Below are 1,005 nucleotides of genomic sequence, written 5' to 3' on the forward strand. Positions count from 1 at the left end.
CTCCTCTATAACCTAGCAATTACCCAAGAGAAATAAAAGCATATATCTACAAAAAGATTTATGCAAGAATGTTCATAGGAACTTCAGTCATAATAGCTACAAGTTGTAAAAAGCCCAGGCATCTATCAACTGGAAAGCAGATAAACACATTATTATTATAAACACAGTTTTTTAGAGATAAGGTCTTGCTCTGGCACAGGCTGGTCTGGAACTTGTGAGCTCAGGCAATACACCTGCCTTGGCCTCCCAGAGTGCTAGGATTACAGGAGTGAGCCACCGTGCCTGTCCTGATGAGCAGAAGTTTTTGATTTGATAAAGTCTAATTTATTGGATTTTTTTTCTTTTATGTTACTACTTTCTATGTCCTAAGAAACCTTTGTCTATCCCATTAGATGTTTACATATATTTTCTTCTAAAAGCTTTATAGTTTTAGATGTTATGCTTAGGTTTATGATCTATTTTGAATAGATCTTATATGGTATGGGGCATAGGGGTCAGGGCTCATTTATTCCTATACTGATATCCAGTGGTTCCAGCACTATTTGTTGCGTGTATCTGTTGATTTGGCATCTCTATAAGATACTTGTAATGGCTTAAAGGACAAGCCTTTCTCCTTGTCTTTCTTGGTTATTCAAGTGTGGAGAAAAGAGTTACTTCTTCCTGGTCCTTTATCTCTTTGGTTATATTTGGTTATATTCTGGATGTGTCTGAATCCTGACTTCAAGAATTTCTCAGTTTTGTCAATGAATTATAGTGACTGGATTATCTGTTCTGTTTGGACATAGGATGACCAATGTGCCTGTGAAGGATCGGGTGAAAGTATCTCAGAACTGGAGGCTGGGGCGCTGCAGAGAGGGGATTCTGCTGAAGTGGAAATGCAGGCAAGTAACCTTTTGACTCTTTTAAAGCTACCTGGGAAGGAAAAACTTAATAGAAAATGAAAAATCCGGCTCGGCACCTATAGTTCAACTGGCTAAGGCGCCAGCCACGTACACCTAAGGTGGC

The 1,005-nt window shown here is 39.0% G+C and overlaps 1 protein-coding gene across 3 annotated transcripts in view; it reads left to right on the forward strand.

Annotated features, from left to right (window-relative positions):
- FBXW4 (F-box and WD repeat domain containing 4) overlaps positions 1-1,005 on the forward strand; it is a 109,604-nt gene that overhangs the window by 23,938 nt on the left and 84,661 nt on the right. For all 3 annotated transcript variants that reach the window (XM_003787243.3, XM_023511670.1, XM_023511669.1), the window contains exon 2: positions 786-881. In XM_003787243.3, coding sequence (XP_003787291.1) covers positions 786-881 — 96 coding nt within the window. The remainder of the gene's footprint in view (positions 1-785; positions 882-1,005) is intronic.

Source organism: Otolemur garnettii, unplaced genomic scaffold (genome assembly GCF_000181295.1).
Source record: "Otolemur garnettii isolate 467f Iridium unplaced genomic scaffold, OtoGar3 scaffold00021, whole genome shotgun sequence".
Lineage (NCBI taxonomy): Eukaryota > Metazoa > Chordata > Mammalia > Primates > Galagidae > Otolemur > Otolemur garnettii.